Source organism: Hemicordylus capensis, chromosome 2 (assembly GCF_027244095.1).
Source record: "Hemicordylus capensis ecotype Gifberg chromosome 2, rHemCap1.1.pri, whole genome shotgun sequence".
Taxonomy (NCBI): domain Eukaryota; kingdom Metazoa; phylum Chordata; class Lepidosauria; order Squamata; family Cordylidae; genus Hemicordylus; species Hemicordylus capensis.
The window spans coordinates 178,345,340-178,370,074 of record NC_069658.1 but is presented as its reverse complement, the minus strand read 5'-3'; the positions used below and the strand labels follow the sequence as shown (position 1 = coordinate 178,370,074).

Sequence of the window (24,735 nt, the reverse complement as noted above, 5' to 3'; positions counted from 1 at the left end):
CAGGGCATGGCTCCGCCAACTGCTGACGCTCCCTCAGCCCAAGGAGTGGAGATCTGGCTGACTCACCCGTGCCCTTCCCATCCCAGCACAGAGGGTGTGGCTTCTTTGAAATGCTGACGGGAGCCAGCAGAAACTGTGTACCCTCTCAAGGACTGGAGCAGTGCCCAGTCCGAGAAGGAAGTTGAATGCCTGAGGCCTGAATGCCTGAGGCCGTACCTGTTCCCCAAGGGGTTGAAAGCAAAAGATTTAGTGCCATAAATGAATGTTGCTTTGAGAGGAAGATAAACGCTGGTCATTCAGGCCTCCGATTCCCAGAGGGTCCTTTCTAAAATGAAGCTGTCCCTTCATTTTAGAGCTTCATCATAGCTCTGATCACTGGAGGGCAAGGAGGCTGAGGGTTGCTGCACACAAAATAGTTTTTTTTTTAGGTGTGCACCTTAGCTGTGGCTGTGACAAACACATGATTTGCATGATACATGTTTGCAAGCCATGCATCACAGAGCCAGGACTGATTGCAGCTCTTTGAGTGCATACTTGGTGGCAAGCCCTAACATGTGAAACGGCTTTGAGGAGCCGGAGGACACTGGTTGTCTCTGTGTGTCGCAACCTCCTGGCATTTTGCTCTCCAGCTGACAAAATGAGGTTGCCCGTTTTCTCTGCCCTGCCCTGCACAAACCCTCCCCTTTTCATGGATATCCCCCCCCCCCCCATTATATAGTTCTTTGAAGGCTGTATTCTTTTTTCTTGTGTTGAATCTAGGTTTTTTTATTTTTAAAAAATCCAAATGAGCCAGCTGTTGGTGGCCATTGCTCCAGAGTCCTTGCTCCCATCTTGAGGTGCAATGGCCACTATAAAGCAGGATATGCATGTTCAACATAAGCCAACAATAAGTTATTGGTGGGCTATGGTGCCTCTCACTGGATCCCTGCTAGGGTTCACCTTAGGGTTAAGGGCAAAAGAGAACCTTTCCAGATGACCCAAAATGACTACACGGCTGTGGCTTGTTAATCATGCCTGTCTGCAAGGTTCAGCTCACTGCTCTGTATGAGCCCCCAGAGTGTTTAAAGACAAATACCTGCCTGTTTCTGTCCCTTACCCAGGGAGGGATCCATTTCCATGGTGGAGGATTGTGTGCTGCCTCCTTGCCATCATGCAGCTAAAGTAATGTGAATATAGGAAGCTGCCATAGACCAAGTCAAAACCTGGGTCCATCTAGCTCAGTATTGTCTACACCAGGGATTCTCAACGTTGGGTCCCCAGATGTTCTTGGACTTCAACTCCCATAATCTCCAACCAGGGGCATAACAAGGCTGGAGTGGGCCCAGAGACAAAATTTTAAAATGGGCCCCTCACTGATACACACACACACACACACACACACACACACACACACACTTCACAATATATAGTCATGTGACTTGCCTCTGAGGGGCCCCTTGAGGCGTGGGGGCCCGCAGGCCGCCGCCTCCCCTTGCCTAATAGCAGTTACGCCCCTGTCCCCAACCAAAGGCCACTGGGGCTGGAGATAATGGGAGTTGAAGTCCAATAACATCTGGGGACCCGATGTTGAGAATCCCTGGCCTACACAGACTGGCAGCGGCATCTCCAAGGTTGCAGGTAAGAGTCTCCCTCAGCCCTGTCTTGGTGATGCCAGGGAGGGAACTTGAGACCTTCTGCATGTGAGTAGGCAGGTGCTGTTCCCAGAGCGGCTCCATCCCTTAAGGGAAATATCTTACAGTGCTCACACATGTAGTCTCCCATTCATATGCACCAGGGCAGACCCTGCTTAGCAAAAGGGACAATTCATGCGTGCTACCACAAGACCAGCTCTCCTCCAGTGGTACAGGCTGTATGGAAAGCTGTCTGCCCCAAAGCCTGTTCTGTTCCTCAAAAAAAGGGAGAAGAGGGTGTGTGGGAGGACCTGGACCAGACTATCCTGCAGATGAGCCTTCGTCACATGCACAGCAGAGAAAGGGACGGATTCATGAGGGGAGCTGATACAGATTTGAATGCAGCCCTCTTGGCACCCGACATCAGTCTGTGCTGTGAACTCAGCCTTTGCCATGGTTTAGCTAACTGAGATCAACCCAAATGGCTTTGGCAGCAATGCGGAAGCATCTCCGCAGTAGGAAGGGAGGGTCCTCAACACAGTGTCCGCATCACATGTCCTTTCAGGGGCATGTGGGAAGCAGGTGGAGGGGAAAGTGCACACTCCGTGCACACAGACTGCTGCCCAAGCAAGATTATTTATTTATTTATTTGAAGTTTATTGCATACCGCCTCCTTCAAAGACCCTAGGTGGTACACAAGATGTATGAACTGAATGGAAGAGGGACTCTTCTTCGGCTATTCCTAACTTTTTCTCTCCCTCTCCCGATCAAGGCAATAGCACGGGAGGACCCACATCATTGCCAACCTCTCAGCCACATGGCCTTACGGTATGTATTTTCTGTCATATTATGGTGTCTTAGAGTGTGGGGCAGCAGTGTCCAGGGTGGGAAATGACTGGCATGGGTCAAAGTAGCTTTGCTTGATTTAACGTGGCCAGCGTGCTGTAGTGGTTAGAGTGCTGGACTAGGACCGGGGAGACCCGAGTTCAAATCCCCATTCAGCCATGATACTAGCTGGGTGACGCTGGGCCAGTCACTTCTCTCTCAGCCTAGCCTACTTCACAGGGTTGTTGTGAGTAGAAACTCAGGTATGTAGTACACTGCTCTGGGCTCCTTGGAGGAAGAGCGGGATGTAAATGTTAATAATAAATAATAAAATATATCTGCAAAAAATACAAGCTACCTGTAGCCAAAAATTGGTAGGACCATAAAATTGAAAAAGTTGAAGAAAATGAAGATGTAAAAATATTATGGGACTTCCGACTACAAACAGACAAACATCTGCCATACAATACACCAGATATAACTGTAGTCGAGAAGAAAGAAAAACAAGTGAAAATAATCGACATAGCAATATCAGGGGATAGCAGAATAGAAGAAAAAGAAATAGAAAAAAATCACCAAATACAAAGATCTACAAATTGAAATTGAAAGGCTGTGGCAGAAAAAGACCCAAATAATCCCAGTGGTCATTGGTGCCCTGGGTGCAGTTCCAAAAGACCTTGAACAGCACCCCAATACCATAGGGGCCCCAGAAATCACCATCAGCCAATTACAAAAAGCAACTTTACTGGGAACAGCCTATATTCTGCGACGATATCTATAATAACAGCAACAACATTGACCATAAAATTCAGCCATCCCAGGTCCTTGGGAAGGACTCGATGTCTGGATAAAACATACCAGTCAATAACACCTGTCTGACTGTGTAAAATAAATAAATAAGTAAATAAATAAGTAAGTAAATAAATAAGTAAATAAATGCAGCTTGGCTAAAGCTTTTTGCAGGCGGCCTCTTTCCACATCCCAGCCCGGCTCTCTTCAGCTGTCCACCAGCAAGTGACCCTGTTCTTCCCCCTTCCCTTGTCTTGTGGCAGAAGCCGCAGCTGATTGCAGCTATCACCGTGCCCTGTGTGGTCGTGGGGCTCTTGCTGATTGGCCTCTTGGTCTTCATGGGACTCAAAATCCGGGAGAAGCGCCAGACGGAAGGTACCTACCGGCCCAGCAGTGAGGAACAGGTGGGTGCCCGTGTGGAGACTAACACCAACCTCAAGCTTCCCCCGGAAGAGCGACTCATCTGAGATGGGGAAAGAGCTCTGTGCTTGCAAGGAGCTGCTCGGCACGCTGGACTCTCTTTTTAACCACATGGACCTGCTGCGGTCAGGCTTGAAGCTTCCAGCATGCCCTAAGCATTCAAGGCAGGCTGGATGTGAACTGCCATAAATGGGGTGTTGCCAAGGGGGCTTTGGAGGAATCCTTAAAGCAGATGCTTGCATGTGGCTGCAGTGACTAGAGACAGTTGAGTGCTGCATCCGATCTTGCCCCTTTGTGCATGCAGAAGAGAAATGGCTGCCCCCCACTTTGTATGCCGCCTGGTGCTGGGTCCTTGCTCTTTGTGCTGTCCAGAAGGAAGAACTCTCTTTCCTGCAAGGGAGACTGCCTGGGATTTCCGCTGGAGCTGACAGGAGTTATTGCTTTGTGTAAATAAAGGAAGGACATGGGGCATTGGGTGGCAAGCAGATGTGAAGCGGCCTGCCATGTGGGGCCTGGTGGGGTGGGGGTTGCCTTTTCAATTTTTCTAAAAAGAGAGTGTATTGCACCATGCCTTTTAAGTGTGCCACTATTTAATAATAAAACAAATGAATTTCCCTTCTCTGGCGTAGTCAGTAGGAAACGATGGCATCAGCTAGAGCAGGGATTCTCAACGTTGGGTCTCCAGATGTTATTGGACTTCAACTCCCATAATCCCCAACCAAAGGCCACTGGGGCTGGGGATTATGGGAGTTGAAGTCCACTAACATCTGGGGACCCAACGTTGAGAATCCCTGAGCTAGAGTATTGAAGGAGTACTATTGTATGTTGCCTTGTGTACTTCATTTCTGAGTGGAAAGGTGACTCCTAAATGTGTTAAATAAAAGGGAAGTGCCACTCAAAAACCCAACAAAGTGAGACAAGCTTCAAAAGGGGCTTTGGAAACCTTTAATTCAAGGAAATTCTGGAAAATCTACTGTGCCTTATGCATATTGAGTTTGCTGTGTAACTCATATACAAATATGAATATGATGGATATTTATATACTGCTTTTCAACAAAAGTCCCCAAAGTGGTTTACATAGATAGAAATAAATAAAACTGCTCCTTGTCCCCAAAGGGCTCACAATCTAAAAAAGAAACCTAATGTAGACATCAGCAACAGCCACTGGAGGGATGCTGTGCTGGGGATGGATAGGGCCAGTTGCTCTCCCCCTGCTGAATAAAGAGAATCATCACTTTTAAAAGGTGCCTCTTTGCTCAGTTAGCAGGGGACAATAGTGCTCTTAGATCATAGTGCTTTAGAGTGCTCAATGCACTTCACAACAGGGGAATAAGGCAGGTTGGTATTATCCCTATAATACAGACCAGGGGGCTGAGGCAGAGCAAGGGGTCACTTATTGAAGGCTGCTTAGTCAGTTCAGGGGAGAGGCAACTGGATTTCTAGCTCTGTCTCTTAGCCGCTACACCATGCTAGTTCCCAACAAGGGCAACAGTGTCTTCATATCTTCTGAATCCCAACCCTTGTTCTAGTTTGATATCCTCTCTAGCTTCTGCCCAAGGGGTGAAACTGATGTGATATGTGATCAGATATCCCAATGCATTTTTCTAATTTAAAGCAGCCCTGGGGGATTTGGATTTTTATCAGCAGTGCCAGAAGAGGGTGTGTTTTAACCCATTCCCCATGCTGTTTTTCCAAGTGAAATGCCTCTCCCCATGCTATTAGATGTGCCTTGTGTCTTTCCACTGCAGGTCTAATAGTAGCTTCCAGGAGTTGGGGTTAGACTGGGGGGAAAGTTACCCTCCTCTTCCTCAACTACCAGTACTTGAATCAAACCTGGAGCCACCTTTAGCAGCTTTCAAAGTGAGAAAACCTGTCGCAAGATCTGATCACAGATTCCCTATCAAGTTTGTTTCAGCCCCATCTATAACTGGGATGTGGGGGTGGAAACCCCCTTTTCCTCCCTTTTTGGGGAGGATTGATGGGTTAGCATCAAGAAACATTTTCAAAGGGGCAAGAGGTCGGCACTCCTAGATGCTGGAGGATAAACATACGCTCAAGGCACTTGCTGTTGGCTGACTTCACTATTGCCAAGCGGAAGTCACTGTGTTTGCAGCCCTGCCATCTCCACGTGGCAGGGTCTTTGTGACTATCGCGCCACCATTCCAAGCTTCCTGAAAGAAAGCATTATGGGAATGCCAGGGTTGGATCGAGACAGCTTTGTGCCAGTGCATCCAAGTAGCCCCTCCACCCAATGCTAATTCACACAGAGCACAACCAGTGTTTCCTCTAATGTGTGTGCACATGCCTGTGCTCACAAGTTTTTTGATGTCTGCTCAGTTAATTGTAGATCCTGCTCAGGCTGAATCAGGAAGGCCCCACTCTGAATGCACATGGTGCACACACACAGCCTTGATAGTCCCACCCAGAACACAACGCATTCCGCACACAGATGAGAAAGAACACTGAGCACAACCTACCAAGAAGTTCTCCCACACAAGTTCTATTGCATATGATTCCTAGCATGGAATTCGCCCTTTCCACAGCTGCCAGACACTGGCAGATTCTTGGCTAGGAAAGGGATGGAAAATAAAATATTACATGCCTTTTATACAAATCTGTGACCATACTTGTAATACTGTGTACAGTTTTTCTTACCACGTCTCATAAATATATTATGGATCTAAAAAAGATGTAGAAAATGGGCAGGTTTTTAAAAAAGAAGTTTACATCCACTGTTCCATTCCCTGCCTGCCGTCCTTTAAAATCTATCATAAAAATGTTTAGCATGTCTCTTCTTGCAGTTAGCTTTTGAGACTTTTTAGCTGGACAAAAGTCATAGAGCATCCATTAGTACTGTGTTGGTTTCGTAAGTCCTTCTTCTACCTTTATATTGTGTTACCACAGCATCTGTGCATACCCAACTAAGTTAACCTCATGGGACATGGTTGTTGAATGATGGCCCAGTTTATGGGCAGGTGTCTTGAGCCTAGGCACACACTAGGTGGCAGCACCGTGTAACATAATAATTTAGGTGCCACCAAGTTCCTGTAACCTTAAGGACAACTTTTAGTTTTCTTGCAAAAGTTGCTATACATTCGTTCCTTCCCTGTTGGTGGGGTTGTGGGGGAGAGAGAAGCCTGGACCTTGAAGGGCAGACAGCCCTTCTTTTGGCTATCCTATCCAGTTCTGATAGCTCTTCAAAGACCATTTAGCTCTTCATTTCTATTTCCAGTGTTTCCTCCTTCCAGTTAGACAGTGGCATTTCACTGGAATAAGTGATATGGAAACCATAGCTTATGTGCATATTCAAATAAGCCAAGAGTTGATTAAGTGCTGTCAAGTCGGTATCGACTCTTAGCAGCCACATAGATAGACAGATTCTCTCCAAGATGATCTGTCTTCAACTTGGCCTGTAAGGTCTCTCTGTGCTACAGCAATCTCAGCTCTTGCAGATCCTGGATGAAGTCTGGGTCCTGAGCACAAACAGACCAACCTGCTATTGAAACATTAGGGCCCATAATCTTGTCTTCAGCTTATGATTCTCATTTTCTAAATCAGTAGATGTTTGGGGCATTAACTGGGGTTTTGCTGATGATACCGTATTTGAAGTGAAAAATGCAAAGGGCATCCACCCTTCTAATTAGCAAGGACCCAATCTATGGGAAGTGCTTTTTATTGGTTTGTATTGTCAACATCGCAGTGGAATGCAGAGTATTTAGTGGGATATACAGTGACATCTCAAGGAACTTTTGCAGCAGTAAGGCTCACTTTGCACAGTTTTAAGTACTTAATGTAAAATGTGATTGTGACAACTGTATAGCCCTATTCAGACATTACAGTGTACAGGCATACAACTGTTTGTACACATGTGCATGTTTTTGTATGCATAAATGTATTGCTTGTATTCTAAAAGTGAAACTGTATATAGGCCTCCTGGGTACAGATAGGAAGTGTACTACTGTATATGTCAAACATGTCTGAATAACTGCAAAGTGTGTACAGATCTGAACATGTCTACACTGTACACAGATTGTACATTGGACATAACATGAGAATGGGGCTTGCACTGTGAAAGGATACTTCCTAGGGACTCAGGATTGACTGAATTGCAGGCCTAGGTTTTCCCTGTAACAACATGTGAAACAACTTTTGAGTAACTTCTTGCACACCAGAGCCAATGTATCAAGTTGTCTACAAACTACTGCATGAGTTATGTTCAGTCCCTGTTTTAAAGGGAAGGAGAAGAAGGCAACCTGATGACCGATTCCCCCCCTACATTTCTCTGATCCCATTGTTCTTTCACATCCTTGAACAGGTGGGACACTCTGCCCAGTCAAACCCGACAGTTGCTAAAATCGTGTGACTCTAGCACCAGATGTGAAGCCACTATAATGCTCTGTGTGTGGTACTGGACTGGATCTCGTGGTGGCTCGGGTCCATGATGTCAACCCACTGGACTCTGGAGCTTGCAGCTATTTCTCCCAATGTGCCAATCCTGTTGTGTTGCCTCAGAATGGAGCCTTCTTCCTTCCCACCCCATCACCCCACCCTTCTCTGCTAAGAGGAGGAATGGCTTGGACTTGCAGCAGAGGTGGAAAAGGTGCATTTCTCCTCCTTAGTACTCAAGCCTGTCATTGTAAACTCTCAGTGCAGTTCCCCCCCAACTGAAAAACTCCCCCCTCCCTTCCCACCTCCCTTTTTGTAAAATAAATGGATTTCTGATAGTGTTGCCTCTCTTTCTCTCCTCCCACTGTCTTTTCTGATCTTGATGAGAAAACAGGGAAGCAGAGAGGCTAGTGCTGCTATCTTGTGCCCTGCAAACCTGTCCCGCTATGTCCATAAATATACCCCCATCCCAAGGCTCTTGCATTCTTGGTCGTTGCTCCCTTACTGTTTCTTCCCAGCAATAGCATCTCCTGCTCCTCAGTCTTACTCTCCACCAGCTGCACAGATGCAACACTTCAGCGAGTGGGCAGGGGACTATACTAGAAGCCTCCCGCCCCCCACCCCTTCTAAGGCTTCCCCCCCTATGCAAAATATAACATTCTTTGTGTCCATGGCTTTATGTGAGAGTTTGAAAATAAATGTGAACTGAGCCAGGGCTATGAAGTAGGGGTGTGCATGAGCTGGTTTGGCGCCGCCTCTGGGAAGCGTCGAACCGGTTCGGGTGACGGCATTCAAATCGGCTCGACGGGGCAGGGAGCAGCTGCCTTAAAAAGCAGGTAAGGAGCTCCTTACCTGCTTTTTAAGGGAAGCACTCCCTGCCCCGCCGGTGGGTGCACGAACAGTTTGTGCCCATCCCTACTACTATTATTTATTTAATTTATATCTACTGCCTGACTCTGAAGCTCTAGGTCAGGCCTGCTCAATTTAGGCCCTCCAGCTGTTTTTGAACTACAACTCCCATAATCCCCAGCCACAGTGGCCAATAGCCAGGGATTATGGGAATTGTAGGCCAACATCTGCAGGAGGGCCGAAGTTGAGCAGCCCTGCTCTAGGTGGTTCATATGAAGTAAGAATCCCCTCAAACTAGCAGGAGGTCCACTAGCAGGAGGCAATGGGGAGGCTGGACTGCTCACAGGTACTCTGGGCTAGCTTCCTAGCATGTCTTACCCTGGGCATCCCTCCCTCTAGAACCTGGCAGAGCATGTTCATCCTTTTGGGCCAATCTGCTCTCTAAGGCTAGGCCTTCACTCCATTGTTGTTACTCTGAAGGGGAGGGACAACACTGTTCTCCTAGTTAGACTAGGTCTACGAAGCAAGGCCTCACTCGGGGAGATGCATGCGACTTGTACCTTCAGAAGAACCAGTCATATTTCTGTGCTACTGCTAAGATGGCTATCTAGGTTTATCAGTGTAGATATCATAGGGCCAGTTCATATTCTGCATTCATGTCACTTGATTACTCACCACCACACCGCTGAATGTGTGAACTAACTCTATTCAAAAGTATTAAGAACTGTCTTGCTGGATTGGGCCAAAGGACCATGGAATCCAGCATTCTGTGTCCAAGAGCAGCCAGCCAGATGCCCCAGCCAGATGTCTCAACCTTGGGTCCTGAGATGATGCTGAACTACAACTCCCATCACCCCTAGCCCCATTGGCTTTTGTGGCTGGGAATGATGGGAGCTGTAGTCCAACAACATCTGGAGATGCAAGCAGGGCATAATGACAATGAACTTCTCTCTTGCACCAGGGCCTCCCAGACAATGGACTGTTTTGGCTTTAGTATGATAGTCAAAGCTATATGTTCTCTGAACCTCGAGATTTTACTTGCACAATCGTTCTTTATGCATGTATTTAATTTTTTATTTTAAAAAACAGCTCCATCTAGACCAGTGACTATCACCACACCTTGAAGATGTCATTGCATGGTTCTGTTTACAGCCAAGGGCAATTGGTCTGCAGGCAGCTCATTCGCATCATTGCTTCATGTGGTGGCCACTGAGTGATGATGAGGGTGCAAGTGAGAGGGCCCATAGTGAAATCCAGTGGCCTTCAAGTGGCATGCTTTTCCTGAAGTGGCTCTTGGTTTCCATTTTTGGAAAGGTTACATGAGAAGCTGTGTTCTGTGTGCAGCAGAGGAAGAGAGCTCCTTGTCAAAAGGAGCTTCCACTGCACTACAAATTTCTGTCACAGGATTTGCTGCCTCCTAGTAGTCGTGGCCTGCCAGCCTCCACACCTGCACCTTGGAGGACTTCCAACAATCACTATTTGTGCCTGGATGGATGGAGTATTTCCAGCAGTGCCTTTCAGTGTCCAGAGCTGCCCCATAGCTTCAGAGGAGAGCTTCCTGGTGTGACCTCCAGTCACTTGCTGATGCCAGAAGCGAAACAGAGGTTGTCTTCCTCTCCTAGCTGCACCACCTGTTCAGTTTCAATATTATATGCTAGGCCTCAAATTTTTTCTTCAGTTCTGACACTCTGCGCTGGGTCAAGGGCCTGGAGATGGAGGGGTGTTGTGGGCTGGTGACCTGCTCAAGAGCTAGGATGCTCTCCTTTGCTGTGGACTCGGTGTTCATGTGGCCTTTTTCTTGGAATAATGCCGCAGATGACTGGATGCTGGTGCAGTTAGGTGTTGGTGACACTGCTGTTGGGGTGGCAATAACTTGTGAGAGATCAAGGGTCTGGCCAACCTTGGACTCCTCTCCAGATTCTGTACCTGGGCACCTTTCTGTTTCATTTTCACTAGGGTGGGGAACCTCTTGGGTCTGCATGGGGAACTTCATAGTCTGCATTCCAGGGTGGGGAACTTCATGGTCTGCATTCCAGGTCCATGCCACCTGTGATGGCTCACTGCTACCAGAAACAACCATCTCCTCCTGCAAGAGAACTGTTGCCTTCTCAGGGCCAGGAATCTCCTGGGCCTCAGAGATGCCATGGTCCCACCTCTCACTGCTTTGGTCTGCAAGTCTAGAGGATGGCAGCAACACACTCTGTGTATCCTCTTGCTCCAGGGAAGGCAGGAGGATAGGGATAGGGTCCTCATACGATGAGTCACCGTCATCCTGTTCCTCATAGAGGGACTCATGGGGGGTCTCCCTACTGGGTCTCAGCTGCAACAGACAAGGGGAGACTGCGTTAGGCTTGGTTCCTCTCCAGCTCAGCTGCACCACGGTCTGTGTGCTAGGGCATCTTGGAGGACAAGTACATGAGCCAGCTGGGGTGGTTGGTACCATCTTGGGAGAGGGGGGACAAATGCTCATTATGATTTTTAACACCCCTAGAGATGGAAAATAGGTGATAACATTGCAATACTTTCAGCTTTCAGTGTGTTCATGCTTTTATTGTCCTAATCATCGGGGCTGCAGTGGACAAATGTGCAATGGTGTTTTAAAAGCTTTTTAAAAAATTAAAAACAAAAAGTACTACAAAATTTAACCAATGTTGTCAGAGGAATGGAATTGGTAGGAATGTCCTCCAAAGACTACTCTATGGAGAGAGTACAATAGTGTCTTCATTGTTACCCTGACCCTAGCCCTTTCCTCTGTACAAAAATGACTGCAATGTTACCCTGATCGTTGGGGAGCAGGGATAAAGAAGAGGTAATAACACACAGAAAGCTGTGAGTGCAACAATGCGACCACCTATTTTCTATCTCGAGGGAGACAGATGTTGCCAGAAATCATTATGAGCAGTTGTCCCCTGAGATGGTTCTGATGGTCAAGATGTGTGGGTCTGGTTCATGGACTAGAGTGTCCAGATGCCTGAATTAGGAGGGCACTCACCTTTGTAAAAAAGCTCCGTTCCTCTAGGTTGCAGAAGTCCAGGCTACGAGTCCCATAGATAGGCCGGCCCACTTGGCTTGGCTCCAACATGCTTAGTGTCTCAAAGATTTCACCTAAGAGATCAATACCGCCTGTGTCCAAGAAGTCGGGGTGCAGATTTTCACTTCCTCCAGAAAAAAGATCATGCTCCAGGGGGCAATCCAATGAGACTGTGCTGCAAGAAGTGAGAGCATCCATGGAAGAACATGCAACACATTTCACATGTGAAATGTTATCGGGAAGAAAACTCTATACACAAAACCACTGACATTTGAAAAAGCATGACATTTATTGGTTGAAGCAGCATGCAAAGTAACATGGGAAACTAAAGCCATGCTTAACTTGTCCTTTTAATTTCAATGGAATGACTCTGAGTAATTTTCCTCACTGTGTCAAGCAATGTGCTGAAACTGTAAATCTGCATTTGTCACTATTCGAGTTAAAGGCAGCCTGTGGGTGGGTCAAATTGCTTAGGTGTGGGCTAGTCCTGAGTGACATCTGAGGTAGACACAGCTCATTATCTTCACATCAGGTGGGTCCGGCAACGGGGGAAACGCCAAATTTATCCTGGGTACAGGCTGTCTGTAAAAGCTGGCTTGGACCTGATGTTTTGGCCCCTTTCCTTACTCTCCTGAGCTCTCTGCAAGGTATCTGTGTGGTAAAACCTACATACATTAAAGCAATACGAATGAGAAGAACCAAAACCTGAGGTCAGATGCAGCAGAAGGGAAAGGCTCAGGTACCTTTGGCAGTTTGGTAGAACCGGGAATAAATTTTGCAGCATGTCTCGTTTGATGCCATTGTGTTTGTAAATGAATTAGTTGGAATTCATTAGCAAATATGATACTATGGAATTTGTGGGAGCAGCCATCTCGTGACAGAAAGCAATTGTCTCACTGTAGGGAGTGTACATGATCTGTCACTATAATAATTTATCACCAGTGGCCCACCTGTGGGAAACTTCTCTCTCTCTACACCAACTTCCTTAGGAGGCCATTTCAGGCACCCAGTGGAGGTCCACAAAAACGTATGGTCTATATATATATTTTTAAAGGATTCCATCTATATATTTTAAAAGGATACCAAAAGGATGTTGTAAACCACCCAGAGACTTGCATTTTGGGCAGTATACAAATAGGTTTGTTTAATAAATAAATGAATAAATAAATTGTTCCCAAGCTTGGGTCCCCAGATAATGGCTGAAAGCCATTGTGGTTGCAGATGTTGGGAGCTGTAGTCCAACATAATCTGGGAGCAACAAAAGGAGTCAGGCTGCCATCTATCAGCCCAGGATACGTATATAATACCTTTGGGTCTGTAGTTCTGGCCTGCTGTTCTGTCTTTGTGGCCGTCTTGGGCGAGACTGTAAAGAGAAAGAGAGCGACTAAAATAATGGAGGTGTGATGAGATACCTCTAAGGACCTGCTGACATTGTCAGAGAGGTGGCTTTTCCAGAAAATTTTGAATTGGAAAACTTTCTGGGAGGAAATCCAGACTTTTTTCAGGAAAAATATCCTGTGTAAATTGTTCTCATTTGCATAAAATTTGCATAAAGATGTCCTCAGAAAATTAATGCCCTAAATAGATTTTGATCCAATTTCCCATGCTATTGGACTAGTTTAAAAAATCCCAGCATATTACCCTCCTGTTTACAAATCAGTAAAACACATATGTACTTTCTCACACACTTCCTAGGGATAATCACTTGAAAAACATTAATTACAACTCTGAAATTTCCAACCTTGCCTAATATTGCATTGGTATTCATTCATTGTTAATAACGTAGTTTATGCAACAATGCAATTTTAGACACTGAAAATTTCCCCCAGGAAAATTATGTATGGGAGAATTTTCTGGAAAGTTTTCCCTTTTGGAAAAATTCTAACCCAACATCTCCGGTTATTGTGATGTTTATCCTGCATAGGATAAATGTTTCTAAAGATAATTTGTTGTCCCTTCTCTGGGATTCATAGCTATATATATCTGCCACTCTAGGGGTCGGGGAGGACAGCCACTGCCTACATGGAGGAGGCAACAGAGTAACATGGAGACTCCTCAGGGATTAGAGCTGCTTCCGCATTCCTCCATTACAGTCCTTAATACTGGGCATATTGTTGTTGCTAACATAAACCTGTTTAAGTAATTCCCTCTCCGAGAAGATCTCTGACAGAGAATAGTCAACGCTCTCACCAAAATACGATCCCCAGGATTCATTGGGAGAAGTATGGCAGTGAAACTGGTATAAATCTGATATGCATTTGTTGTGCAGATTCAACTACCTTTTGAATCCTGTGGCATTGTTCCTTCCTGCTCATTACAGTGTGCTTTGGGATCTTTGAGTACTGTAACTTTTAAAAATGATACATATGTGAATCCACCTCTCATGGTTACTAGACTGCTCTGAAGTCTGGGCCAGCTCAACAAGAAACACCTTCTGCTCTCCCATCTCAAGTGGATTTTTGACTGCTAAGGGCTTCCATTGGTTTCATACTGGGTTAAGAGCTCCCTCGGAAGCCCTCTTTCTCCCCCATCCATGGCATGGATAAAGTTGCATAATTATTGGATAATTGCATAATTGCATAATTATTCATCCCATTGAACTTGGTGGGGCTCACTTTTGAGTAAACATGTTTATGACCAAAAGATGTGGGGAACCTTTAGGAAGTCTATATGCTGGGTCCTCTAATCCTACTTATTCACTCCGTTCTTCAACCCCTGTTTATGGATGCCCACATGCAAAGGCATTCACACATAGACACACAGCATGCAACCCATTTCTGTACACACTAGAGATGGCCCTTTTGATGCAACTGGGCCACGATTCTCAGGCTGGTCACTGCAATGAGCCCCTGCAGAGGGAGACTCATGGTCCAACGGTTTCACATTAAGGATGTCCAGTGATCACTGAACTTGTACCTTTGCACTTGTGCAAATGCAGTCTGAAGGAAGGACTCATCCTTTCTCCAGGCATCCCCCCGCACCGCAAACTGGTTCCCTCTTTGTGCCTCACTTGAAGTTCCATTTCCACCTTACCTGCCCAAAGTGCTGAGTGATGGGCAACCGGCTTTGCAGGCTCTCAGACTGGCTGCTCCTGGTGAGCAGGATGGGATTGGAGATGTCATCACAGTTCAAGGAACGTCCTTGCACTCGGTCCTGGTCTACACTGGAGTCCTAGAGGAAGTCAGAATTGTACAACTGAGCAGAGACCATCTTGTCTCTGATGCTCTTCAACATCTGCATGAAACTGCTGAGTGATGTCCTCTGGGGTAAGGCATCATCCATATGCTGATGACACCCAACTCTTCCCTTTTACATCTGCGTCAGGTGAGGCAGTAGAAGTGCTGGATTGTGGTCTGGGATTGGTAATGGACTGGATAAGGGCCAATAAACTGAAGCTCGGTCTAGGGATGTGCACAAATCTGTTCGGAGACCCTTTTATGGTCCTCCACACAGGTTCAAACACTGGGCGGTTTGAAGGGTTCAAAGGCAGGGGGGGATAATTTTAAGGGCAGGAGAGGGTGCACTTACCCCCCACCCCACGTTTCCCCCACCGGCACTCAGTTTAAAACTGGCCCAGCAGAGTGGCAGCGTACCTCCCTGCTGCCCCATCTGCTCCTCAGACCAGAAGTGACTAGAAGTAGCACATGTGCACAGCAGGCACATGCGTGTGCACAGTGCTCACACTCGCGCGCACTACTTCCAATCACTTCCAGTCCAAGGAGCAGACAGGGTGGCAGGGAGGTACACTTCCACCCAGCCAAAACAGTTTTAAAGTGTGTGCCGGTGGGGGAAAGGTGGCGGGGTGTGTGTGCAAGTGCACCCTCCCCTGCCCTTAAAGTTATCTCCTCCCCCCGCCTTCGAACTGGCCCCTGCTGGTTCCGTGCACATCCCTAGCTCAATCCAGACTCAGAGGTATCACTGTTGAGTGGTTCATCTGCCTGGGGAGGTAGTGGTCAACCTGTTCTGCATAGGGCTGCTCTTTCCCAAAATTATTAGGCTGGCATTCTGGAGTTGTTCAGATATCCAGCTCTGGCCCAGACCTAAGTGGCCTCTATGGCAGGCCTGCTCAATTTTGGCCCTCCTGCAGATGTTGGCCTACAACTCCCATAATGGGATTATGGGAGTTGTAGTCCAAAAACAGCGGAGGGGGGCAAAGTTGAGCAGGCCTGCTCTATGACATGGAGTGCTTTTTACCTACTGGGGCTGATGCTCCAGCAGTGATCCCTCCTGGACATGGATAATGGGCCACAGTTATCCATAAGCAAACACCCTCCAGATTGGATCACTTTTACACAATATACATGTGATTGGCTTTGAAGACTGCTCAGAAACACCTCACAAATGGGAGGAGAACTGGTTTTGTGGTAGCAAGCATGAATTGTCCCCTTTGCTAAGCAGGGTCCAATCTGGTTTGCATTTGAATGGGAGTCTACATGTGAGCACTGTAAGATATTCCCTATAGGGGATGGGGTCACTCTGGGAAGAGCACCTTCATACTTGCACGCACAAGGTTCCAAGTTCCCTCCCTGGCATCTCCAAGGTAGGGCTGAGAGAGATTCCTGCCTGCAACCTTGGAGAAGCCGCTGCCAGTCTGTGTGTAGGCAATAATGAGCTAGATCGACCAATGGTCTGACTTGGTATAAGGCAGCTTCCTATGTTCCTAGCTGCACTTCATTCAAAAAACAATTAATAGGCTGCTAACCAGCCAATGGCAATGTATGAATTTTGTGGGTGCTTAAATAGCTGTCTTGGCCTCTGGGCAAAATTCACTAATGGTGCTCAGCTTTAAAGTCCTAGCTATCTCGGGATGTAGGTACCTGAACATTGCCTGCTTCAGTGTGAATCTCCTGTACTCTAAAGGTCATCTTTGGAGGCCCTACTCCTTCAGGTGCCCTTGCCATCTAACGTGGTGACTGAGGAAAGAGCCTTTTTGGCTAGGGAATGCTCTTCCCAAGAGGCTCATCTAGCACCTGCTCTGATGTCTTTCCGGGACCAGGTGAAAACATTTCTCAGGGCTTCTAATCTTCATGAAACTGATTTTTAGGATGCTAATACACCTGCTGTTTCATTCCTCTTGTTGTCTTTATATGTATTTATTTGTTTCTACGAACTGCCTAAGAAATATTTTCACTGAAGGATAGGATATGGATTAATAAAACTGTACATATTGTGTGTTCTCTCTCTCTCTCTCCCCCTCTCCCCCTCTCTCCCTCTCTCTCTCTCTCTCTCTCTCTCTCTCTCTCTCTCTCTCTCACACACACACACACACACACACACACACACTTTTATGCAGCCACATCACCTAGCCAGGTGTTGAGAGCCATAGGTCACAAACCAATCAGCAACGAAAGACATTACAATCCAGAGGAAAGGGTTGTGGTGGTATGCAAGGACAAGGCAGTGCAGTGGACTCAGGAATATTAAGAGTTTGATGAAATATAAATTAGGTACAGAGAGGGAAGTGCAGACTGCTTTTCAGTGCTCTTGCTGCTGGCTGTTTGTTAGCCCCACCTCTTCTCCAGGACCAGAAGACAAGTAACTAAAGCCCCATTCAAATGCTGGCCTGGATCAATGGGTTAACCAAAAACACCACACCTATCATTGTTGAAGGCTAGTTGTTGAAGCAGGGGTGGAACCACCATTGGGTGAATGGATTCAAAGAACTCGGGCCGCCAACACTCAGGGGCCATGAGTGTGGCCCCAGACATGGCCCCCGTGTCTGACGTCGGGGGGGGGGGGCGTTATTTCAGTCCCAAACAGGGCCGCGCAGAACCAAAATCGGCCCGTGCTGCTCCTGGTCTAGCTGCCAACGCAGCGGGGCTGATTGATCTCCCTCCCAAATGGGGCCACGCGGCCCCGTTTAGAAAGGAGATTGGCCTGCACTGCATTGACAGCTCGGCCGGAACAGCTCTCCTTGTCTAAGGCAGGGAGAGTTGCTCCGGCCCGTGCTGCCCAACACAGTGTGGGCTGATCTCCCTTCCAAATGAGGCTGCACAGCCCCGTTTGGGAGGGAGACCACGCCCCCATGTCTGATGTCAGACATGGGGGTGTGGCTAGCCCAGACCCTGAATCTGACGTCAGACGCGGCCCCATTTGGAACCAAAATCGGCCCCGTTTGGAACCAAAATCGGCCCCGTTTGGAACCAAAATTGGCCCGTGCTGCATTGGCAGCGTGGCCAGAGTGACTCTCCCAGGGAAAGCCGCTCCCGGTCTCACTGCCAACGCAGCGGGGCTGATGGATTTTCTTCCCAAACTGGACTGTGCAGCCCCGTTTAGGAGGGAGATCAGCCCGCCCTGCATCGGCAGCGTGGCCAAAACGGCTCTCCCTGCCTTTAAGGCAGGGAGAATTGCTCTGGCCTGTGCTGCCCAATGCAGCACGGCCGATTTCCCTTCCAAATGGGGCTGCTTGGCCCTGTTTGGGAAGGAGACCATGCTCCCATGTCTGACGTCAGATGCAGGGGCGTGGCTAGCTGGCCCTGCATCTGAAGTGGGGAGCGGGGCCAGGGGGCGCGGCGGCTGCACATGGGCCACCGCCAGCCTCCCTACGCTCGTGAGTTGAAGGCTAGTTTTCCACATGGGTTCTCATTGTTATTTATTTTGCTGGTTGTAGAATGAATAAAATAAGACGGCAATCACACTGTTTTCTTCCTCTAGATCTTTTTAGGCATTGCCAGGAAATATTTGGAATTTCCTGGCAGGGCTGCTCTCTTCTTACCTTTTCCAGCAGGCGACTCCGCATATTCTTCAACTTCATTTTGGCATGGCCTTTGGCCTAGAGAATATGGAGATGAGGAGAGGATTAATTTATACAGCACTCAAAGGAATGGCAAGGATTGACAACCGCCTTGGGGTTGTCTTTTAACGAAAGGTGGTATATAAATGCAAAAATAAATAAATAAATGCATAAATAAATAAATGGATGGATGGATGGATGGATGGCTACACCGATTCACAGCTTTGATTGACACGATTCATTTTTAAATGTATGTTCTAGGGATGTTCACAAAAATGGCTTATGCAGGTGCAGGCAGGGAGTGGTTCCCTTAAAAAGCAGGTAAGCAGGTCCTTACCTGCTCTGCTGCTGCCCTGCTGCTTTTCCGGGCATAGCGCTTGCTCTGCTAAAGGCTGTGCATGGCTGCGGCGCTGTTCCCTGCAGCCTGTGTGCCAACAGTGTACATGTGTCCCAACGGGGTGTGTGCCAATGGCCCATGCCGTGTGTCAACAGTGCACCCAGAAAAGCAGCCGGGTGGCAGTGGAGCAGGTGACAACCTGCTTACCTGCTTTAAAAGGGAACCGTTCCCCGCCCCGCCAACCGGTTTGGCTGTGGGCAACCAAGCCAGTTCGCCGCTTCCCAAAGGAGGCACCAAGCCGGTTCATGCACATCCCCAGTATGTTCCCATCCCAAAGACTCGTGGCAGCTATCAAAAAGCAACAATTGACATAATAGAGTAAGTTTTCTTGTAATTATTCAGTTCAACTCTCTTTCCCAGCCCTTTCCTCGATTTAATTCTGATCCTAAGGTTGCCAGTCTCCTGAGGTTCAAGAGCGTGGGAGAGGTAAGGTCTAGTAGGAAATGGCAACTCAATGTATGTATCTAGGGGCGGATGGGAGCAGAGGATGTTACTTCTCAGTCAGAGGCGGAGCATGACCAAGCCTGGTGGAACTTGATGGATGAGGGGAAGAGAAGGGCAGACCCCCAAGCTGAGCAGAACCTATACTGGCTTCATGTCCTGAGATTCTGATCCCCCTTTCCCTGGAGACAGCAGGAGGAGGAGGCAGGAGTGACAACTCTAAACCTTGAAGTCAAGCCTGTGAATGGGAAACCCTATCTGAACCATTCATGGGCAGTGGGTGGGGAAGGAGGGGAAGCAACAGAGAACACTTTTGTGGCCTTTTTGACTTAACCTGTTGATGCACAGATAGTACGACTGGCTGCCATCCTGACTAACCAAGAGCCATTCTGCAAATCCCTATTTTTTAGTGCAGCAATGTGATCTTCACGCAATCTGTATCCTATCTTCTGCACTGGTGCCCTTTTCTTCCTTTCCATCCCCACACCAGACCGAACCACAAGACATGGTGCTGGTCACTAGCTGAGTGAGATGGCCTGTCAAAAGGGATTAGACAAATGCATGGAAGAGGAGGATAGGACAATCAATCAATCAATCAATCAATCAATCAAATGAAGCCTCTAAGAACAGAGGCAGTATACCCCCCAACACAGGACCAACAACAAGGGGAGACCATCATCACCTTCATGCCTTGCTTGTGAGCTTCACAGAGGCATCAGCCTGACTGCCATCAGAAACAGGATGCTGGAGATCTGCAATCACCAGCTTCCTCATGGGGACAGCAGAGGCCAGACTGGAAAGCTATGGCTGCATTGGGAGTATCTTTGACAATGCAGCCAGCTGGACGGAACGGGATGTCTGCAAGGCATAAGGACAACTCAAGGCTGCCTCTTCAGAACTGGCTGTTTAGCACTGCACAACATTGCCTGATGGGAGACAGCAGAAGGGGTGTGGTGGGGTATGGCCTGGCATGAGGGCATCTGCTGTACCTCCACGAGGCTGCTGGCACCTCAGCATATATCATTTGGCAGGCTTTCAGAATGAAAGCCCTTTTCTTGGCTCTCTTCTGCTGGCAGGCTTTCGGATTGAAAAAACGGCTGCTCACACTGGAACCCTACTCCTCGCAACTTCTAGCCAACAGGAAAGAGTCACTCCAGCGCCTTACATATTGGTATGCGTTCTTGACGGCTGGATTGGTCTTGGTTTTCATAGTACTTATCAGGGCTCCTCCACCTTTCTGGGAAGAGAAAGAAGACAGTGACACATCAACGGCCACAAAGGAAACAGCCGGCACCTCCTGGGTCTCTGGGTTTTCCGCCTCCTCCTTCTGTCCCCTCAGTGTTACTCAAGCTTAATTCCACTGTAAAAAAGAGACACAAGTGGACAAACACAATGGAGAACACCAGCCACGCAGAAGAAAGAACTGAGGATTAATGAAGCTCGGTGGACCTCTTGTGGACAGGGAAACTAACCTCGGGGACTTGAGCTTCATTCCTTGCCCTTGTATAATAAAAGGAGTTAGTCTCTCTAATGCATCCATAGAGACTGTCCAGGCTAAGAGTCTAACAAGAATAACAATACTTCACACTTACAGGGCTTTGGAGTGTTCAAAGTGCTTGCATTATCCTTCCTTGCAGTCCTAACAAAAGCTCTGCAAAGTAGGTAAGGATATCATCCCCACATTCCAGATGGGATGGAGAAGCTTGCCTATGGCCAACTAAAGAGGTCTTGTCAGAGGCAAGATCTGCACTAGGGGCTTCCTAATACATAGTGTAGTCTCATAACCATTATACAAATTTGACAACTATTTATATAACGCTATTCAACAAATGTTCCCAAAGTTTGTTACATAGATATAAATAAATACATAAAATGGCTCCCTGTCCCCCAAGGGCTCACTATCTTAAAAAGAAACCTAAGGTAGACACCAGCAACAGCCACTGGAGGGATGCTCTGCTGAGGGTAGATATGGCCAGTTGTTCTCCCCCTGCTCAATAAAGAGAATTACTACTTTTAAAAGATCCCTCTTTGCACACTAGGGATCAACTTCCAGAGTTGGGGAAAGAACCTGGGAGCCCGTCCTGTCTAGACGACTACCAAAACCTGTCTCCAAAGGGTACCTTCTTTCCCACTAAGTAGCATGGAGCACAATCAACTGGGAAGATCTGCAAAATTCCCATTCAAATCTATGGGAGCAAAACAAAAGCACTACTATTGGGCTTGTTCAGGAAAGCGTTCCTGGTGGACTGGTCCCCATTTGGATGTTACCAATAGGGATGTGCACGGAACCGTTTGGTGGTCCATTCTAGGAGTGCCAAACTGGTTCCGTCAACTGGCATTTGAGCTGGTTCAGAGGGCAGGTGGGGGAGCGGGTGTACTTTAAGGGGCAGGAGAGGTGCTGCATGTGGCTGATGCTGACCGGGGCTGCAGGGAGTCACGCTGCAGCCTCGCACGCCCGCTTTTTGCAAGAGTGCCAGCAAGGGGAAAGCGGCAGGGCAGGGACTGACAGATAGGCAGCACCTCCCTTGCCCTTAAAAAAAACCCTCCCACTGTCCCGGAAGTGCACGGAAGCGGTTCCATGCACATCCCTAGTTACCAACTATGGTGCCTCATGGGCCCAACCAGTCAAAGCTGGACTTGGATCTGGGAGTCTCACCACTGGCATGAGCAGATTAGGGCAAAATCCTTTTTCTCAGGTTCACTTTTTCATTGATATGATTGTTATTATTTTTATTGTAACAACAAGACCAGTAATTCATAGGATGAGTCATAGGATTTGGTAGCCAAAGTACACTACAGTTGATTACTTAATGAAAGAAAGGAACAGCAGTAGCTGTGAGGACAAAAACAATGGTAGCAGAAGACAATGGCTCCTGCCAGCTGGAGAGTCATTTTCTTACCTTGAGGTTTTCCACCCACAGCTGATAGGAGTGCATGTTACCTGGAGAGGAAGAAGAAACAGATGAGTCCCCATCAGGGCCTGGGCTTTGGCCCTTATGGTGGCTGGGCCTTGAGGTATATTTAATATATTTAACATATTACGATCCTACCTTTCTTCCACAATGGAACTAAGGTATTGTACATGGGATTCCCAAGTGATCACCCATCCAGACATTTATCAGAGCAGGACCTGATTAATTTCAGCAGTGCCTTGCCCCTTGCCCCAGCGCTTTACCCTTGTCCCTACCCGTACTTTAAGATCTTCGGAGGCCCTCCTCTGGGTGCCCCTGCCAAATTTGGTGAGGTGGGTGGCTACCAGGGAGAGGGCCTTTTTGGTGGTTGCACCCCATTTATGGAATAACCTCCCCGGTGGCTTCATCACTTTTTTTCCTTTAGGCACCAGGTAAAGACCTTTTTGTTCACACAGGCCCTTTAAATTTGATATTTGGTTAATTTTAAGATGAGTTTTTAAACCGTTTTGTATTGTATTTTTTATTTTCTTTTAACCTTTTTTGGGGGGGTCTATTATGATTTAATGTGTTATGTGTTTGAATGTTTTAATCCTCTGTTGTGAGCTGCCCAGACAACAATTTGTTAAGGGGGGCGGCTAACAAATAAAGTTGTTGTTGTTGTTGTTATTCAGCAGGGGGTCTATATCACATGCTTTCAAACCATGCCCTGGGACCCAGGGTGTATATTCAAGAGAATATACTTTATATCTCTGACAGTCCCATGCACCAGGGATTCAGTTTCCTGCAAGGAACTGGGCAAAGGAAGTAAAGAGCTTCTTTGGACTGATTTGTCATTTCTGCACAGAAAGCGCCTCCAAAGAGTAAAAAGCTGTGCATAATTGTCATGTGTGATGACTACACATGGATCTGTTTTGTTTGTATATAAACACTGGAAAGCAGGGGCCAATCATACCTTCCTAGTATGTGTGAATGCAGCAAAACAGACTTGTGAGCAACTGTATAGAGTAAGCTTTGCTTGCAGCAAAGCTCTTATTGAGTAGAAAGAAAACACATAAGTATTTGACAGTACTGTTCCTTCTAGAATCATTCAAGGTTGTGAGGGTGAGGGGCTCTCTTTAAACTGTTTAAATCCTGCAAATTTGTACTTAAGACCTTTTTATGTGTTGCCACATTGGGGCCCGAAGCCTCTAACGGTAAAAAAGTGGGGGGAAGAACTCCCAAGGTGCTGGTAGATTTACTCAGTGTTTTTATTATTATTAATTATTATTATTTATTATTTACATGTTACATCCCGCTCTTCCTCCAAGGAGCCCAGAGTGGTGTACTACATACTTAGGTTTCTCCTCACAACAACCCTGTGAAGTAGGTTAGGCTGAGAGAGAAGTGACTGGCCCAGAGTCACCCAGCTAGTTTCATGGCTGAATGGGGATTTGAACTCGGGTCTCCCCGGTCCTAGTCCAGCACTCTAACCACTACACTGCGCTGGCTCCACACTTTTTATTGGTGTACTAAACCAATTTTATGAAAGCATACCAATAAAAACATTGAGTAAATCTACCAGCACCTCAGGAGTTCTTCCCCCGCTTTTGCATTCAATTTGTTAGTGCTGTGTAATTTTTCTCTCCCTCCCCCTTCTCTTGTAGTAGTGACCAGTGTTCCTTCTAAGGCGCGCGCACATGCACATGCTCACAAGTTTTTTGATGTCCACTCAATTTTAGATCCCGCTCAGGTTGAATCAGGAAGGCCGCATTCTGAATGCATGTGCGTACACAGTGCCCTGATACTGCCGGCCAGAACAAAACTCATTCCGCACAGAGATGAAAAAAAAATAAAAATTAGAGAGAATACTGGTAGTGATACCACAGGCTCAGTCATTTGTGGCTGAAAATCTGAAGAGCATTTCTCCAAAATAATAAATATTCTTTTCAGGATTCATCCTGATTTTTTCAGTCCCTAGGTTTTAGCAATCTTGCGGGCCTTCCATCACAACTGCAGTGCTATCAATTGATGTATGACATGGCAACAGTGTATTACCTGGTTTGTAGGTATATTTTGAGATGCAATAGTATGGAAATCCATTATCTGACTTCCTGCCATTAACTGTTGACTTTGAAGGTTCTACTATTTGATTTCTGCCCACCTCGCCAGCTGGGGATGTGCACTCAAACACATAAAGAGCACACAAACTATGGATGTGCCAAAAGGGCACCTCAAAATTGAGGGCTTACACAGCCCCTTTAAAGCAGAGGAGAGCAGGTCCATACCTCCTGCTCCTCCGCTCGCTGCTGCTGCTGCCAAACAGGCACTCCTGCTCCCGGCTATGCCCACATGCTGACAGGGCA

The 24,735-nt window shown here is 47.2% G+C and overlaps 2 protein-coding genes across 13 annotated transcripts in view; one reads left to right on the top strand and one right to left on the bottom strand.

Moving 5' to 3' along the window:
- The window catches only part of CRB3 (crumbs cell polarity complex component 3), a 43,513-nt gene extending 35,145 nt beyond the window's left edge, over window positions 1-8,368 (top strand). For 4 of the 5 annotated variants that reach the window (XM_053298624.1, XM_053298623.1, XM_053298626.1 and 1 more), the window contains exons 3-4: window positions 2,383-2,438; window positions 3,488-4,259. In XM_053298624.1, the coding sequence (XP_053154599.1) occupies window positions 2,383-2,438; window positions 3,488-3,691 (260 nt within the window). In that variant the 3' untranslated portion in view covers window positions 3,692-4,259. Of the gene's footprint in view, window positions 1-2,382; window positions 2,439-3,487; window positions 4,260-7,959 lie in introns of those variants that run through there. The other variant, XM_053298627.1, reaches the window with a different exon arrangement.
- Window positions 8,369-9,934: 1,566 nt separating this feature from the next.
- The window catches only part of DENND1C (DENN domain containing 1C), a 60,273-nt gene continuing 45,472 nt past the window's right edge, over window positions 9,935-24,735 (bottom strand). For 3 of the 8 annotated variants that reach the window (XM_053298585.1, XM_053298587.1, XM_053298586.1), the window contains 7 exons: window positions 22,382-22,422; window positions 20,647-20,718; window positions 18,626-18,682; window positions 14,944-15,081; window positions 13,218-13,273; window positions 11,872-12,085; window positions 9,935-11,199 (listed from right to left, as the gene is read on the bottom strand). In XM_053298585.1, the coding sequence (XP_053154560.1) occupies window positions 10,534-11,199; window positions 11,872-12,085; window positions 13,218-13,273; window positions 14,944-15,081; window positions 18,626-18,682; window positions 20,647-20,718; window positions 22,382-22,422 (1,244 nt within the window). In that variant the 3' untranslated portion in view covers window positions 9,935-10,533. Of the gene's footprint in view, window positions 11,200-11,871; window positions 12,086-13,217; window positions 13,274-14,943; window positions 15,082-18,625; window positions 18,683-19,817; window positions 20,018-20,163; window positions 20,719-20,780; window positions 20,842-22,381; window positions 22,423-24,735 lie in introns of those variants that run through there. The other 5 variants (XM_053298588.1, XR_008316697.1, XR_008316698.1 and 2 more) reach the window with 5 other exon arrangements.